The 16,353-nt window shown below is 42.8% G+C and overlaps 1 protein-coding gene across 3 annotated transcripts in view; it reads right to left on the bottom strand.

Annotated features, from left to right (window-relative positions):
- CSMD2 (CUB and Sushi multiple domains 2) overlaps positions 1 to 16,353 on the bottom strand; it is a 480,348-nt gene that overhangs the window by 24,474 nt on the left and 439,521 nt on the right. For 2 of the 3 annotated variants that reach the window (XM_053398926.1, XM_053398928.1), the window contains 5 exons: positions 16,169 to 16,342; positions 12,910 to 13,083; positions 11,026 to 11,199; positions 9,088 to 9,276; positions 522 to 695 (listed from right to left, as the gene is read on the bottom strand). In XM_053398926.1, coding sequence (XP_053254901.1) covers positions 522 to 695; positions 9,088 to 9,276; positions 11,026 to 11,199; positions 12,910 to 13,083; positions 16,169 to 16,342 — 885 coding nt within the window. The remainder of the gene's footprint in view (positions 1 to 521; positions 696 to 9,087; positions 9,277 to 11,025; positions 11,200 to 12,909; positions 13,084 to 16,168; positions 16,343 to 16,353) is intronic. The other variant, XM_053398927.1, reaches the window with a different exon arrangement.

The raw sequence follows: 16,353 nt of genomic DNA, 5'->3' as shown, positions 1-16,353 counted from the left end.
CAAGCCCCAGAAGGCCCATCTGGCTCCCCTCCTTGTTTTGATGCACCTCTGAGTACCAGCTGCTACAGGCCAAAGGCAACACGTTGTTTCTATGAGCTGGCAGGCCACTGTGGGAAATAGAATGCAGGGCTAGGTGAAGCACAGGTCTGAGCCAAAGGGCAATTATTTTGCTCTCACATTTAGCAAATGGCTCAGCCCACTTTCCAACGGTCTGTTGCCCTGCCCATTTCCCCTTGCTTCTCTTTCTACTTTGAACTGCCTCACACAACACCTCTGTCCAACCACCTCATTTTTTTTCCAGATGGCAGATGGATGATTTTTTTTTCTTCTGTCAACATCCAATTTCAAAGTCATCCATCTATTTGTCTACAACCGTCCTAATTATTTTTTTTCTAAAGGCCAACTTGGATAAAAAAGCAGGAAGGAAATAAACAACTGCAGTTGGTGACCTTGCGAATTAAGGAGGCAATAAATAAAACCATCATTAGTATCAACTGTGCCATGCGGCCAAGTCTTCCCACCTGAGCAGTGAGGGAGAGACCCACTCCAGCGCCCATCAAGCTGACACATACGGGTGGAATTGCCAATCAAGCTTCTCCTTTCCAGGCAACTGTAGCGCACCACAGAGCCAACTGTGTAGACGTCACCCAAGATCTGGGCATGGGGCGGGGATCCAGGATGGCCACAGGAGACCACTGAAACAAGGTGGGAGGGGTACAAGAAGGTTTTGAGCAGACATAGCATTAGCCTTCCAGCACATTCAAAGGGCACAAACTGGAAAGCCACCTCGTCAATAGTGTTGGCAGTTTTGGTCCTAACCCAAAAGTAGTCAATTGATAGAACCATTTCTCAGAAGATAAGCCCAACCTGAGCTGACATTTCCGGTGGGTTTCAATTTGTTTCAATGGGAAATCCAGCTCATGCCTCCCTCAACATCGCCCAACACATCTTCCTAAAATGGACTGATAACATAGACTCATAGAATTGTAGCTTTGGAAGGGACCCAAAGGATCATTTAGTTCAATCCAGTGGAAACAGAAACTCAGAAGTCCATGCAGGCCACCTAGAAGGCCATGCCAACATCCTGAAGATGGGAATTAAAACTGATTTGACCATAGTTCAATATACAAAGTAAGAAAAAGATGTGATGGTGTTATTAGTCCTTAAAGCCATGAGCATAAACTGAAGGTGATATATCTGCTGGTGGTCTGTGCCATTTTAGACTGCAGGTGTGTGTTTGTGTGTGTAGTTATGTATGGATACTTATTCCCTACATATGCAAAACTAGCACACCAAGAAGGCTATGTCTTGGAGGAGTTTCAGCTTGTCCTGTCTTAGCTCTCAGACACAGCTGGCTCTAAGTTTGAGGGGGAATGCTGCAGCATTCTGGGAAATTAAAATGGTAGCTCACAGCCCTAGCTGCAGAGCATGGAGGGTCCACATCAGATGTGAACTCTGGTGGGTCCTGCTGGGGCAGCTGGTCCCTGGCAGCTATTCCAGGTTGCCAAGTGTTAATGCCATGACTACCCTTCAGCCTAGTCTATGCCACTGGCAACACCAGTACAAGCACCAGAAGCTATTGGGCAAAGGAAGGCAAAATGCACTGGGTGGATTTTATTTCTAAGAGAGAAATAATGGTACATTTCACATTAACACTCCCATCCTAAACATACTTTCTCTGAAGAAAATCCTATTGATTTTGACGGAGTTAAACTACAAGTAAGGGTGCTTAGGGTTGCAGCTTTATTTTAATCTCCAGTTTATGATTCCCTTAGAGTTCATACATTGAATTTCTGTATGTATGAGCAAAAGATTAAAATAACTCCTTTTAAAGAAATGTAACATTTTAATCCTAACAATTTTAAATTGTATTTTTAAGTGTTAGATTACAACTACTTAGTTTATTGTTGAGATAATAATTAATTAAACTTTCTCTGTTAAGCAGATTCATGAACTTTTCTAATTAGAATTTCCTTCTATTGTCTGTCCCTTGGTCTCATGTATTATATGTTTGATAAAACAATTTAAAATAGTTTGAATATGAAAAGTAACCACAGGGATTCAGCGGCTGGCAAGCTACTTGTACAGGATGGTACTTGGCACCCTTCCCTTGTCCTATAATTTGAAATGGTGCAGTCAACACTAGCATCTCATTCTGGTTTAGGGAAAGCAATATGGAAATGGGGGCATCATCAGGGAGCTGAAGCCTAAGGCCTTCTTTAATGTCTCAACAAAGAAGAGATTTGGGTCTATCTCTCATCAGGCCTGGGCTAGGTGCAAGCCTGCTTCCTTTTGGTCTGGTCCCAAACTTTCCAATCACCAACACGGCGTGACAACTTACGTGCTTTGCAGGCAGAAGGTCCCAGGTTCAATCCCCAGTATCTCTAGGTAAGGTTGAGAAAGCCAGAGTCCCTGGAGAGCTGCTGCCTTTCCGTGCTGACAATACTGAGCTAGATGAACCAATTCTGACCCAGTATAAGTCAGCTCCCTATGTTCATACGTGATTGCTTATTCTGTTTGATTGTGTGAACTCATTTGCACTTGTCCAGTTAGATTGCTGTTCTTAAAGAAATTAACAGAAGCAGGTCCCAAGTGCTGCCTAGTCTAAAACCGCTTTTAAAAAGCCATGCAGCATCAACATATTATCCCAGCAATTAGAGGGTGGTGGACGCGGGTGGCGCTGTGGGTTAAACCACTGAGCCTAGGACTTGCCGATCAGAAGGTCGGCGGTTCAAATTCCCGTGACGGGGTGAGCTCCCGTTGCTCGGTCCCTGCTCCTGCCCACCTAGCAGTTCGAAAGCACATCAAAGTGCAAGTAGGTAAATAGGTACCGCTCCGGCGGGAAGGTAAATGGCGTTTCTGTGCGCTGCTCTGGTTCGCCAGAAGCGGCTTAGTCATGCTGGCCACATGACCTGGAAGCTGTCTGCGGACAAACGCCGGCTCCTCGGCCTATAGAGCGAGATGAGCGCCGCAACCCCAGAGTCAGTCACGACTGGACCTAATGGTCAGGGGTCCCTTTACCTTTAGGCTGGCTATTGACAAACATCCTAACTTCTGCAAGAGTCATTGTATCTGTTCTCAAGTTGAAGGGTTCTTAACATGAAAGGAATGTTAGCCATGGAAGCCTCCCCCATCCCCTCTCCCATTTTTGATGGGTTCTAAAAATGTTATTGGCAACATCCAGATGGAATATGCAAAATGTACTTTTTATTAACAATTAAAAGATTGAACTAATGTGTTTGCCTACATGAGCATTTTTGGTTTTGTCTTTTAAGACCCTGGCACTGAGCTGTGAGTGAGACCGTGCCAAGATTTCCAGACCAATGCTCTGACAGCCAACGCAAGAAATCAGGCTGTAGCAAATAATTTAATAACTGATCCTCCAGGAATTACATCTAAGCTAAAAACCTGCTTCAGCGACAGCACTTCTAAGGATTAACAACGTACAATGTGCCAGATTTCACAAATGCATAATTCACCTTCCTGAGCAGGGTCTTTAAAAACTAGAAATTGCTGGAATGTAGCAATAATCTCTCCCTTACCACAAAAATTAGATATATTAACTCCATTTGAAATGCCTTATATAAACATGTGGATGCCAGCCATTAACTGATGCTGTTGGAACCAACTGGTTTTAAACAGGAATTTTGCCTTACTTGTAAATTTTTTGCTCTTCCTGGTAGATGTGAGGCCAGTCACTACAAATGCCTCTCCCCATGACCTTAGACAGGGTCTTCCTCCAAGTAAGCCTTACTCTATGCTCAAACCATGCCTGAGCAATGGAACCCTGAAATATTCCCCAGCCTAATAGATGAGTAGAGAAATCCAAACTCCAGGGGTATGGATGGATGAGGTGGTGTTCCTCTGTTCAGATCTGCCTGGCTATGTGAATTTTCAGATAACCTGGTGGGCAACAGATTTACCTGACGTTCCTGTCAATCATTCTGACATAGAGAAAGCACACTGAAGCCTAAACCCCAAACCAAAAAATGCAGCAATATCTAGGGCTATTATAATTTGGTGTTTTTTTTGGGGGGGGGGAATCTCTCTTACTAGAGATAAATTTGTGACAAAAAAAAAAGAATCTTAGCACTCTCATTGCCAAGGTTTTGAGACAGAAACATGACCTGCCACTGATAAGTTACAAGCAGATAAAATACAATATGGCCCTTTTGTTTATGTATGGAAATTGATGGTATCCTACACTTGGCAACCACTAAAGAAAGCAGCAAATCACATTCTACAACTGCTTAAGGTGAATGGGACAGGCAATGGGTAGATTAGAAAATTAATTATCAATACCTCATTTCAAGCACTACCTTTTCAACTGATACACTCAAAAAGGCTAAATAATTTTATCAAGCCCATTTCCAGAGAGCACAGTACAAGTCTGGGAAAAAATGGCAGATTAAATTGGCATGGATTATTTCTACGGTAATTCCGATAGCATACCATCTGCTCTTTTCTCAATCAGGTAGAGAAGCACAATTTAAGAACTGGAAAGTCAAAGGTCTCTACCCCTTTACAGGATTTCCACTCTGCTACTCAACCACTAATAATTAAAACTACTCTTTAATAACAATCAGATAAATTGGTTGCTCCTTAATCAAATTTGTTGGGGTTGTTGCTGGGTTTTTTTTACATGTGATTATGTAAAAGTCAGATGTAGGTAAAATAATCTGGATTCAAGACTAGAACAAAATAGGGGAAACTCACCCACTAAAAATTGGATCCAGCTTTATTAGAGGACACATGCTGAAGTTACTCTGACGGTGGTCATACCCACCATTTTGCCCCTGTGGTGGGACTGTGATCTGGTAAAACAGTTTTGGGCTCGGGTTCACATTGAAATGTGTACAATTTCTGTGGGATGGCTTATTGGTTGCTCTCAACTGATGGTATTAAATGTATTTGATGATGAAAATGCTAGCACATTATGAAAGGAATTCATGACTTATATGATATTAGCAGCTCACCTTGTTTTCGCAACCCAGTGGAAAATGGCTTAGGGTCTCATATTGGACAGATGGGAGGAAAATCACTCATAATCTGAAATTTAGGCAGGGACCAGAATCTCTAAATTCTTTTTATATGGTATGACATTCTTTCATATCCTACACAACATGCACCACCTTCTCTCAACAATAACCTCTACAAGTTTGGGATGTTTGATACCTATAGCTGACTGCCATATGCTGTCTCTGTACCTTTTCTTTCAGAAAACACCCAAGCTTGGAACAAGGCACAGGTTACTGTTGTTTTCTCCTCCCCCCTTTTCCCTGTATGTTTTTCTTTTCTTTATTGTTGCCTACTTGCTGCTATTTTCTGTTAAAAATAGAATAAAGGTTCCTTAAAAAACCAACACTGTGACATTTTCTTGCAGGTCCTACTAGAATTCCCAGCAATTTCTTTGGAGGTGTATCCTAAGTAGGAGAAGGCTCCCCACTTGAGAAATGGGGAGAATATCAGGATATAAAAAATGAGTCCCTTCCAAGTGCTTATTTCTCTCTTCCACAACAACACCTTCTTCTTCTGGGTTCTTCATTCGATGTAATAGCAATGGAGCTATCATGATGGGAGTGGAATCTCCCTAGCAGGTCTCTGAAGGCCTCGTCTACACAGCCTTTCCTCTCTCAGCTTTTCTAAGACAGCAACCTTAAGCCGGAGGGCAGAGCCTCTCTCTCAATCTAATCTATCAACACATACACACAAGCCACTGAAAAGTGCTGGTATGAAAACATAAATAAGTACCTTCTGAATTTCCAGCTTTCTAATTTTTTTAGGGTGTTTGTTTTTGTTTGCATTTAAGGGTTGTTTTTTAAAATGATGTTCTGGGCTGTTAGGATAGGCGAGTCTGGTTCTTACGTTTGCTACAGTAGGGAAAGGACCTTTTTGCTTTGCTGGCTTCCTCAATCTGTTGTGAAACTCCCAGAGGCATCACTTTCAAAATATGCTCAAGCTAGGGCTCTTGTCATGATGGTAGGTCAAGACCACTACAATCAAGAGAAGGCCCTGAGGACTCCATTTCCAAACCTACAGCAGAGCCAAAGAATCCCCAGCTTCACCTCAGTCAATCTGAAGAATCAAGTGCAGCCACTTTAAGTACTAAGGTCTCTCTGTTTGCAGGTAGCCTTAGAAGTCATGACATGCCTGCAGTGTATTCCTTCCAGGTAGCGCTTGACCTTTACTGGACTGGCATCCTCATCTGTTGCCATTCAGTGTCTGTATCAACCCTGAAAAGTGCTTTGCTTTGTTCAAAGCTACCCATGGTTCTGCCTCTGTGCCTCAACTCTTTTTCTGCCCAGTGGTGTAGTGTGGGTTGCCAGTGCCCGAGGCTGCATGGAGGGGGCAGGTGAAAGGGAGGCACAGAATACACATGCACATTCAACTGCCTAACAGCATCCGCATCACCCAGCCACAGAGATAAGAAAAGAAGAGTCATTGTATTGTCTGGAGAGGTCACATCCTGGTTCGCATGGAGAAGCCGTTTTCAATGGAACCCAGCGAGGGAAGCATGCAGCAGTATTGAGGCAGCACTTGGTGTTGAAATTTTGCTCCATGGCAACTGCCCCTGTGCCCCCACTATGCTACACCACTGGTTCTGCCTTCCCAGTCCTCCCTGTATACTTCCTCAGAACAGGGCAGGCTCGAACATGAATTTCTCCCAGCTCCTCTTGGAGCTGTCTGTGGCTCCACTCCCCTGCCTCAAAGCCTCCTCCACTTTTCCTGCTTTCTCAATAGACTTCGCCCGGAACAGGATATAGCCTCTGATGACCTTCCAAGGCTCCCAACACTCCATTTCCCAGCAGTACCCCAGAATGGGATTGTGCAGTCCCTTCCCCCACCTATCAAGGCCCTGATAAATATTGTTAGTCTTACTTACTTATTGATTGTAATCCCATCAATCACTTTAACACCCTGCATATAAAACGCCAAGCACAAAAATCCAGATTCACCTCGGAATTTTGCCTTAGTTAAATTGCTGGGCGTTTCTACTTTCAGATCTTCTGAAATTTCCCCACTGTGTGGAGATATTCTTCACTAATTCCAGGCTTCCCAAAAGGTCATATATGTTGCTAGTGAGAGGCAGGACTTGTCTAATAACCTGCTTTAGTGTTTTCTGCAGGTCTCAGGTATACAGTAACGTCTGAGAGGTTGCTCCAGTTTCATCAAAACTCCTTTCACTTCATTGAAATTTCACAGATTTGTAGGAATCTTCACATTTCCCCAGAAATGTTGCTTGCTGGTTGCTTAAGTTTTACAAAGAGCAGTTGTTTAACGCCATTTGTCCAATATTTACCCATCACCCTTAAGAACACCAATGTGGGATTCACTTTTCAATTTCCCATGGTTTGCACACAGTGGCAAGGTAGCATGCTGATAACATGGGGAAAACAAAAGGTGCAAAAATGTGTGTGCGTGTGTTTAAAAAAACTGCTTAACGTGAGGGGAAGAAGGGAGAGGAAAAACTAAAACTAAAAAAACCCTAAAACTTGTTCAAAAGGGGTGAGACTTTGGACCATCTCAGCTTTATGAAATGTAAAGCTGTTGGGCTGTCCTGGTTGGTAACTTTTCTCAGGCAGTAATGATTTTCTAATTTGTTGGTGCAACCAGTGTCTGTCCTAAGAAGAAAAATATTGTCTAAGCAGGGCTGCTCATGTCTCCATTGCCCCCTAATTCTACTAGGGATGATGGCTGAGGACCTGGATTTTTGTGAATTAAATGACAAGATATGGACCTATTAGACGAATGTTCAAATTTGAACTTTGCTATTTTGCAGTGCTTCACTCAAAAGTTTATCTGTACTGAAATACACATCTAAAACTGCATTTTTGGTAGACATTACACATTTAAGAATATGTATGGATATACTTTTTTTAAAAAATGAGCAGAAATGGAATGGGACAGGGGAAACATGTGAACATGATACAGACTGAAAAAAGACAGATTTATCCATTCCTAAATCCTATCCACTGGTCCAGTTTTTCAGGGGTTTATATGTATACGTGGGTTCCATACATTAAATTTTGGAGATACTTTCAGCTTTCACCTTCTACACACCTTCTACAACTATGTGCAACTACAGCTGATTTCAGCTCTAGTAGGCAAGAGGAGGAGGCTGAGAAGTCTCAAAAGCCTGGGCATCCAAAGTAGCCCTCTGCCCCTGCCAGGCAAGCACACAGAGAAACGTAAGGTGCTAGTTGCCTTTTCTCCATCATCTGTTGCTGTTGCTATTAAGTTATCAAACACACAAACTTCTCTAGTGTCATACAGACATTGATTCCTGCATTCCAGGGAGCTGGACTATATAGCTCTTTGGCTCCTTTCCAATGCTACAATTTTATGATTCTATGTCTGGTCATAATCTTCAGTGGCTAATTACTCCTCGCCCTTGTAACTTACAGGAAATATTAGAGGAGATTGAAGTTCTCCCTCCCTTGGGCCTGCAAAATGACTGACACGGGTGGAGGCCAAGTAACCCTCAAAAGTGAGGGATAAGTGAAGAGGAATATCCACCAAGAGAAGTTGTATACGCTGCCCAAAGCTGGGGCCAAACACAAACAAACAAAAGGGGATGGGTAGAGAATCCTAAATGATTGCTTATCTGAATTTATTGCAAACCACCTTAAACATTCACCACTCAGTTGTGCATCTCCTCTCTTATCTCTTTACTCATCTAAACCATTTTAATGTATAGATTCTATGATGTCAGCTTCACTTTAAGAAAGGTTTAACTACTTGAAATCAAACAGCTAAATATTCCTCCGCTCACCATTCTTATTATTCATGAATCTTAATTGGATAAAATCTCAAACACTGTGTTCCAAGTAGATCCATCAGAGAAATTTTGGTCAAAACCTTCCAATGTGCATTGAAGGCTTTGACCCAACTAAGCAAATAACTCCAGTTTCCTTAGCAAGATTTGGGTTGGTTGGTGGCATCTACATTTCAATTGGTCAGCTGTAACATGATGTGTATGTGGCAGTGGGAGATCACCATCTCAGGAAAAAAAAAGGGGGGGGGACATTTTCAGAACATGTACCACCATAAGGGAACTCAGCCTCTAAAGGAAACTGAAGAACTTACAATGACACACTGGGAGGGGCCGATCCCAAGTGCCATCCCCCTGACAGGTAAGAACATGGGTGCCCAGCAAGTAAAATCCATGGTTGCACTGATATGAGACAGTTGTTCCAAAGCTGTATCTGTGAGGCCCACTCGGTTGCACTTGTCGGACGCTGTTTTCCAGGTGCCCAGGGTCAGTACAGTTTACAACTGCAAGCAAATCACAGAAAAAATAAATAAAACGAAAAACAGAGGGTGTAACAAAGGGGGAAATATTCTTTTAAAACTAAAAAAGGGTGTTAAATTCTTACATAATACTTTTCCAAAATTTGGTTTCTTTTCCACAATGCATTGAAATTAATGTTGTCATGGTTTGTTTTTTGTTTTTTTGAAAAATGTTTAATTATAATGTGATTTTTTAATTAAGTAAATACGGTCATTCACAGGGGAGAGGGCTCCCAATCCTGAAAAGAAATGGAGGGTTATAATATACATTGCCAGTGGGATTGTTCCAGGATTGGGGTCCAACCTCAACCCCAATCAAGAGAAAAGACCTTGTCAAGATGTGTGTGTGGGGAAGTATTTGACAAGGATATGGAAGGAAGGAGACAAAGGAAGGGAAGGGGGTGTGTGCCCAAGATGGGGGAAAGGCAAAAGGGTGGGAATTCGAGAAGTGAACTTTAATAAAATATATAATGCTACAAGCTGATAGAATAGCCCTGGAGGGCTGAATAACAGGAATAATATTGAGGGGCCTTGAGATAGGAAATATCTCCACTTATGCCTGGCTGACATGACCTTTGAAAATGTGCACTCATTCCTCCTGCAATCTTTTTTTTTTTTTTTACACATCCCTTTATCCAAAGACCGTCAAGGTGGCTTACAAATCAAGCTGCCAAAACAATTCAAATTTCAATAGAACAATGATATAATCAGTATATTAAACACTGGTCAGCAACGTATTAAAATGCAAAAACATCCCTCCTGATCTCTTAACCATCTGCAAAACTCACCCCCCAACTAAAAAAGAACAACTCTCAGCCCTTCCTGAAAATCACCAGGGTTGGGGGTTGGGGGCTGTGCACCTCTTCAAGAAGTTGGTCCAGAGGGAGGATGGAAGGAAGGAAGAGATGGGCACACCATAAATATCAGATTTTTAAATAGAAAGTATAAATTATTTAAAATGTCACAAACAACTCAAGCTATTTACTGATCAACATTCATGCAACGTCATGTAAGTGATAATATGTACATTTCACAACCTGGAAGGGTAAAGCAATTTTCACCATAGTTACATACTGCATCATTTATATATTCTGTCAAAAGTCAGCTATTCAGTATTTGCTTTGGCACTTTCAGTTGGTTTTAATATCCATTTTTAAATATACTTCACTCATTTTTGTGCTCCTGTGAGAAAAATGCACTGCATATTCTTTATGAAATACATTGATGCTTCCCAGCTTCAGACGTGAGACCTTACTCTCCTCCTTTGCTCCTGCAGTCTTTTGGCCTCCCTGTGCCCCTTCTCGTTTGCGCAGTCTGGGGGGGGGGGCAAGACTCCAGGTCCCTGAGATACCAGGATGAAGTGTCCCCTATCACCACCCTGATCTGCTTTTTATTCCTTCTCATGAATTATACTGGTTGTCCTTTTTCTGAATCTTTTCCAAATCTAGAATAGCCTTTAGGAGGTGAGGTGAACAGCACTGTACACAGTTCTCCAAATGCAGTCACACCACAGATCTGTAAAATGGCATTTTGATATATTGGCAGTTTTATTTTCAGTTCCTTTTCCACAGCTGAGTCCACTACTGCCCCAAGTTCTTGATCCTGGTCTGTCACCACCAATCCAGACCTCATGAATGGATATGTGAAATTAAATATTTACATGTGTTTTACATGTGTTTAACAAATGCAGACACAAAGACATTATACAAAAAGAAGAAGAGAAGGTTGACTTACTGCGGCAGATGGGAAGGGCATTACTCCACTGGCCGTTTGCCAGGCATTGGGACTTGGATGTCCCTTCCAGGCGGTACCCAATGTTGCAGACAAACTTGGCCACATCATTCAGGTTGAACTGGTTGCCTTGCGTCAGGCCATTCGTTGGATTTCCTGGGTGACCGCAGGTTATGGCTGCCGTGAGAAAGCTGAGATGTTAGCCAGTCCACCCTTGCTGTGTGGCTGAAGTATGGGTGCTTTTGGACAGGGGACAGAACGTAACGAGGTGCTATGTGCAAACTTTTTCAAGCACAGAGGATTGCTGCAGGGGAGAGACCCCTAGAACCATCAAGGGGCAAGTTCTTCCCCCTTCTTTGCCCCACCACTGATGCTTAAGTATTTACTTTTGCTCTTTCTTAACATTTTTAAATAGGGAATGTGCTTTGCCCTTTTGGTAGGAACGGAATGTATTTGGTTTTCTAATACTTTTGAAATGTTAAAGTTTCATTTTTTTAATTTTTAACATTTGCATTGTTTGTTATTTGCAATTATTCTTTGTGAGCCGCCTCGGGGGGATTTTTCAGCCAAAAAGTAGCATGTAAATAAACAGTAGCATAACATACGGTATTTTTCGCCCTATAGGATGCACTTTTTCCCCTCCAAAAATGAAGGGGAAATCTGTGTGCGTCCTATGGGGTGAATACAGGCTTTCGCTGAAGCTTGGAGAGCGAGAGGGGTCGGTGCGCACAGACCCCTCTCGCTCTCCAGGCTTCAGGAAGCTATCAGCGAGCCCGGGGAGCCCGCGGGAGTTCCCGCAGGGCTCCCTAGGCTGCGGATAGCAGCCTGTCGCCCGGCGCGCGGGGCGCCCTTAAGCAGAGCGCCCCTCGCGCTGGGCAGACATCGGCCAGCCCCACAAGCTCGGGGGACAGCTGGGAGGCGCAGCGCCGCCATACCGCTGTTCCCCGACCTGGTTTTGTGGGGGAAATAAAGGGAAAAAAATTCCCCTTTATTTCCCCCCCAAAAAACTAGGTGCGTCCTATGGGACGGAGCATCCTATGGGACGAAAAATATGGTAACTTATCCAATGTCAGTCCTACTCAGAGTAGATTCATTTGAATTAATGAACTAGGCTTAGTTAGGTCCATTATTTTTTATGGCTCTACTCTGAGCAGCACTTGAGCAGTGACAGAGTTTAAACCAAAATCGATCTTTTAAAAAATATAAATATAAAAAGGGAAAGAAATTATTCTGCTGCCACCACTGCTACCAGTAGGGATGCACAGATGTGCCAACTGTGGTTTCTCTTTTGTTTCTCATTTTTCCAATCTTAAGTTCAGTTTTCAATGTTTCTGCATCAGCATGCTAATTTTTTTTTAAAGTCCACTTGTCCAACACCTTGGTGTGCATTTTTCCGAACATATACATTTTGCTACACTTCATTTGTATGCTACAATTTTTAGGGAGCAATTTATCTTAATATATTCCTGTTTTTTCCTAATATTTCTATGTGCATGCAACTTTATGCACTCTTTCCCCAAATACCTGCATTCTGGTGTAGTTTTTTGGTTGGAGAAATGCAATTGTGAAATTTGGAGAGGTGCACATTTCAAAAGACTTCTGCATTTTGGTTCATGTTTGAAGTGTGAATTAGGTAGGTTTACCCAACGGTGGAAAGTAAACCCAAATTTCTTCCCCCATCCCTTCAATGGTAAACCTACCCCGCCTCACAAAATCCTGAACAGTTTTCTGCCCCTTCAAAATGCAGGTCCAGCAGGGCGCCTGCTAGTGGGCCCACTGGTTTCCTTGACAGTTGCCCAACACTGCTGACCCTGCCTGTTGCCCCTTTCTGATGCGAAATGCACTGCACCACACACAACTCTATAGTAAAGATAGCAACATACTTACGCACACAGACAGGAGTCTTTCCAGACCAGCGGTGGTCTTGCTGGCAGATCCGGACAGACATCCCAATGAGTCGGAAGCCAGGGTTGCACTGGTACACCACACTGCCCCGGTAGTTGTAGTTCTCACCATTTATTTGGCCATTGACGATGGGGCCAGGTTCGCCACAGTGACCCGCTAGGCAGAGACCAAACCAGGGGGGAAAAGATCAGCCAGAGCTACTGCTTTACCCTAAGAACCTCATATGGTCCTCTGAACCTATACTTGATGTTTTTATTAATAATTTTAATATCTCTTTGTAAACCGCCTGCTTTTTTACTACAATCAAGAGGTAAAAATATATAAATAGTTGCAATCTTGGGGTATGTTTTGAAAAAGAACTTGAGCTTATCTTGCAGAGGTAGACCATAAAGTGCTAAACTAGTGTGGGTACCCAGTTGTGGTGCCTTCCAGATGTTGCTTGACTCCTGACTCCAAAATCTCATCAGTCCCAACCAGTGTAGGCAGTGATCAGGGATGGTGGCAATGGGACTGCAAAATATCTAGGGGACACTACAATGGCTACCTACCCCTAAGAGAAAAAATACTAGAGGGATAGGCACCTGCAAATCAGACATAAGGCTGGAAATAAAAAGAATTAGAAGAATAGGTCATTTCTAAAACATCTGTGGCAGATGTAGGGTAGTTTGTTACTTATAAGATAATGCTAGCAGTGAAAAACATAAAGCATACTTTTCCTTTTCCTCAAATCAGTGTCAAATGGATTTTTTTTTTTAAAGTCTAAATGATTTGGGGAACTTTCTCATTTTAAATTTAGATTATTTGCAGTTCCAAAACTTGTTATGTTGAACTTACTCCAGGATTGTCTTGTTTTTTTTTTAATTATAATGGCTATTGGCTAGAAACAATAAGAATCTGACTGATATCATTAACTTATCATTAATAAATTGATAAGAATAGCAAGGAGAGACAAGAAGGCCTTCTTAAACGAGCAATGCAAACAAATAGAGGAAAACAACAGAATAGGAAGAACCAGAGATCTGTTCAAGAAAATTGGAGATATGAAAGGAACATTTCGTACAAAGATTACCATAATAAAGGACAAAAGTGGTAAGGACCTAACAGAAGCAGAAGACATCAAGAAGAGGTGGCAAGAATACACAGAGGAATTATACCAGAAAGATATGGATGTCTCGTACACCCCAGGTAGTGTGGTTGCTGACCTTGAGCCAGACATCCTGGAAAGTGAAGTCAAATGGGCCTTAGAAAGCACTGCAAATAACAAGGCCAGTGGAAGTGATGGTATTCCAGCTGAACTATTTAGAATTTTAAAAGATGATGCTGTTAAGGTGCTACACTCAATATGCCAGCAAATTTGGAAAACTCAGCAGTGGCCAGAAGATTGGAGAAGATCAGTCTACATCCCAATCCCAAAGAAGGGCAGTGCCAAAGAATGCTCCAACTACCGCACAATTGCACTCATTTCACACGCTAGCAAGGTTATGCTTAAAATTCTACAAGGAAGGCTCAAACAGTATGTGGATCGAGAACTCCCAGAAGTGCAAGCTGGATTTAGAAGAGGCAGAGGAACCAGAGACCAAATTGCAAACATGCGCTGGATTATGGAGAAAGCTAGAGAGTTCCAGAAAGACATCTACTTCTGCTTCATTGACTATGCAAAAGCCTTTGACTGTGTCGACCACAGCAAACTATGGCAAGTTCTTAAAGAAATGGGAGTGCCTGATCACCTCATCTGTCTCCTGAGAAATCTCTATGTGGGACAAGAAGCTACAGTTAGAACTGGATATGGAACAACTGATTGGTTCAAAATTGGGAAAGGCGTACGACAAGGCTGTATTTTGTCTCCCTGCTTATTTAATTTATATGCAGAATACATCATGCGAAAGGCTGGGCTGGATGAATCCCAAGCTGGAATTAAGATTGCCGGAAGAAATATCAACAACCTCAGATATGCAGATGACACAACCTTGATGGCAGAAAGTGAGGAGGAATTAAAGAACCTTTTAATGAGGGTGAAAGAGGAGAGCGCAAAATATGGTCTGAGGCTCAACATCAAAAAAACGAAGATCATGGCCACTGGTCCCATCACCTCCTGGCAAATAGAAGGGGAAGAAATGGAGGCAGTGAGAGATTTTACTTTCTTGGGCTCCATGATCACTGCAGATGGTGACAGCAGCCACGAAATTAAAAGACGCCTGCTTCTTGGGAGAAGGGCAATGACAGGCCTAGACAGCATCTTGAGAAGTAGAGACGTCACCTTGCCAACAAAGGTCCGTATAGTTAAAGCCATGGTTTTCCCAGTAGTGATGTATGGAAGTGAGAGCTGGACCATAAAGAAGGCTGATCGCCGGAGAATTGATGCTTTTGAATTATGGTGCTGGAGAAGACTCTTGAGAGTCCCATGGACTGCAAGAAGATCAAACGCATCCATTCTTAATGAAATCAGCCCTGAGTGCTCACTGGAAGGACAGATCGTGAAGCTGAGGCTCCAGTACTTTGGCCACCTCATGAGAAGAGAAGACTCCCTGGAGAAGACAGTGATGCTGGGAAAGATGGAGGGCACAAGGAGAAGGGGGCGACAGAGGATGAGATGGTTGGATAGTGTTCTCGAAGCCACAAACATGAGTCTGACCAAACTGCGGGAGGTAGTGGAGGACAGAGGTGCCTGGCGTGCTCTGGTCCATGGGGTCACGAAGAGTCGGACACGACTAAACGACTAAACAACAACAATAAATTGATGCCACTCCAAGGATAAACATCAGGTAACCCCAACATCTGGGGAGAAATTTTCAAAGCAACCGTTCTTTCACAAGAATGTTAGAAATATCCCAATCAGGTAGTCAGAAGGACTGCAGGGATTTGTGACAGTTCTCTTAGTTGCTTTATTAAGATCATTCATTGGCTTTTCCCAGCAGGGAGAGATAATAAAGGAAGTTCAAGGCAAGTTTCAATCTAACAAACAAATAAACTAAATACTGTAGTGCAAGTAAGAAAAACCACACATAATTTCTTTTACTGTGCGTGCCAATCTAGCGTTTCAGATACCAGCTGGTTAGCAATGGCAACCAGAGATTAATCAACCAATGTTTCAGTTGATTCATCTATTGGCTTGATTTAAGCTTGCAGCCTCCATTCTAAATCTACGTGCCACAGAAATACAGCTTTAATGGTGTTCATCAGGGCTACAGACAACCTGCAGTTTAGCGGCTCAAAAACAGCAAAACATTACTCAAGCACCTACCTAGACATGTCACTTCCAATCCACTCCAGAGACCGTTTGCCATGCACTCCCGCACACGTGAGCCCACCAAAGTGTAACCAGTATTGCAGGAGAAGATGGCAGTAGCACCATAAATGGTTAGGGTCCCAATCTTGTTCCCATTGGGTGGTACAGGCAGATCTCCACAGGAGATAACTGGAGGGAGA

This window comes from Podarcis raffonei, chromosome 8 (genome assembly GCF_027172205.1).
Source record: "Podarcis raffonei isolate rPodRaf1 chromosome 8, rPodRaf1.pri, whole genome shotgun sequence".
NCBI classification, from domain to species: Eukaryota; Metazoa; Chordata; class Lepidosauria; order Squamata; family Lacertidae; genus Podarcis; species Podarcis raffonei.
The sequence above is the reverse complement of the archived record's forward strand: the minus strand, read 5'-3'. Positions and strand labels throughout refer to the sequence as shown.